Source organism: Orycteropus afer, unplaced genomic scaffold (genome assembly GCF_000298275.1).
Source record: "Orycteropus afer afer isolate SDZICR_OR568_19922 unplaced genomic scaffold, OryAfe1.0 scaffold00376, whole genome shotgun sequence".
Classification (NCBI taxonomy): Eukaryota; Metazoa; Chordata; class Mammalia; order Tubulidentata; family Orycteropodidae; genus Orycteropus; species Orycteropus afer.
In genome coordinates, this window is record NW_006921963.1 from 311287 (window position 1) to 312252 (window position 966).

Sequence of the window (966 nt, forward strand, 5' to 3'; positions counted from 1 at the left end):
ACATTGTGTGCAAACAGCTGTCAAGTGGCTGAGCCAGGATTTGAACCTTGGCAGTCTGGGCTACCAGCCACGACACTCCCTGGGCTCTCAGAGGAAGGGACACCTGGCTGCTCACCTGTAGCTGCAGGGCTCAGCCCCGAACAGGCAGGCCAGGATCAGCCGCTCAGCCGGGTAGCCCATCTTCATCAGCTCCTTTCTTGGCACCTGGGAGAAGATGTTGGTGGCCTGCAGGACGTACCACTCCGTCACAGCCTGGGTGGCACTTGTGAAGTTCTGGTAGGTGCACACAGTCCCGTTGAAGCTGCACTGTGGAGGCGAAGAAGGGGTTCCATGGGTGCTGGGGCTGCTGGCAGGCCCCAGCCTCTGCCTGCCCCAGTCACCGCTTAAGGGTCCTGGCAGGTCAAGAGCAGTGCTTGGCCAGCTGTCCTTCTCCTGCCTGCACCTTGGTGCTGGGGCTCCCAGCTGCCTGGCTGGTGGGAGATAACTCCATTCACATTTGCCTCACACGAGGGATGGTCACAGGGACTCACTGGCACGTTGACCGCCACCAGCACCACCCATGTCTACCACTATGCAGAACAGGGCTGTGTTACAGTTTGCTATAACTATGAGCAAACACACACACGCAGGTGCACACACACACATGGTCACATGTACACTTGTGCACACAGACAGATGCTACTTTCTTCTTCTTTTTTTAAATTGTGCTTTGGGTGCAAATTTACAAAACAAATTTGTTTTACATGCAATAGTTCATGCACATTTGATTTCACAGCCCCGATTACCATCCCCCACCATAAAAAGCTCTCCTCCCCTTCGGTCCCTGTGACCACCCCCTCCCTGTGCCCTTCTTTATGCACTCCTGTCTGTCCAGCTTGCCTTCTAGGTGAATGCTGCCTCTCTGGTGTCTCATGGCCATCACCGTGGGGTAGGTGATCTGCTTTCCGACATCCACAGCCACACGAT

At 55.3% G+C, this 966-nt stretch overlaps 1 protein-coding gene across 1 annotated transcript in view; it reads right to left on the reverse strand.

Moving 5' to 3' along the window:
• The window catches only part of SCNN1B (sodium channel epithelial 1 subunit beta), a 33189-nt gene that overhangs the window by 27156 nt on the left and 5067 nt on the right, over positions 1–966 (reverse strand). The window contains exon 3 of the mRNA XM_007953191.2: positions 116–306. Within this exon, the coding sequence (XP_007951382.1) occupies positions 116–306 (191 nt within the window). The remainder of the gene's footprint in view (positions 1–115; positions 307–966) is intronic.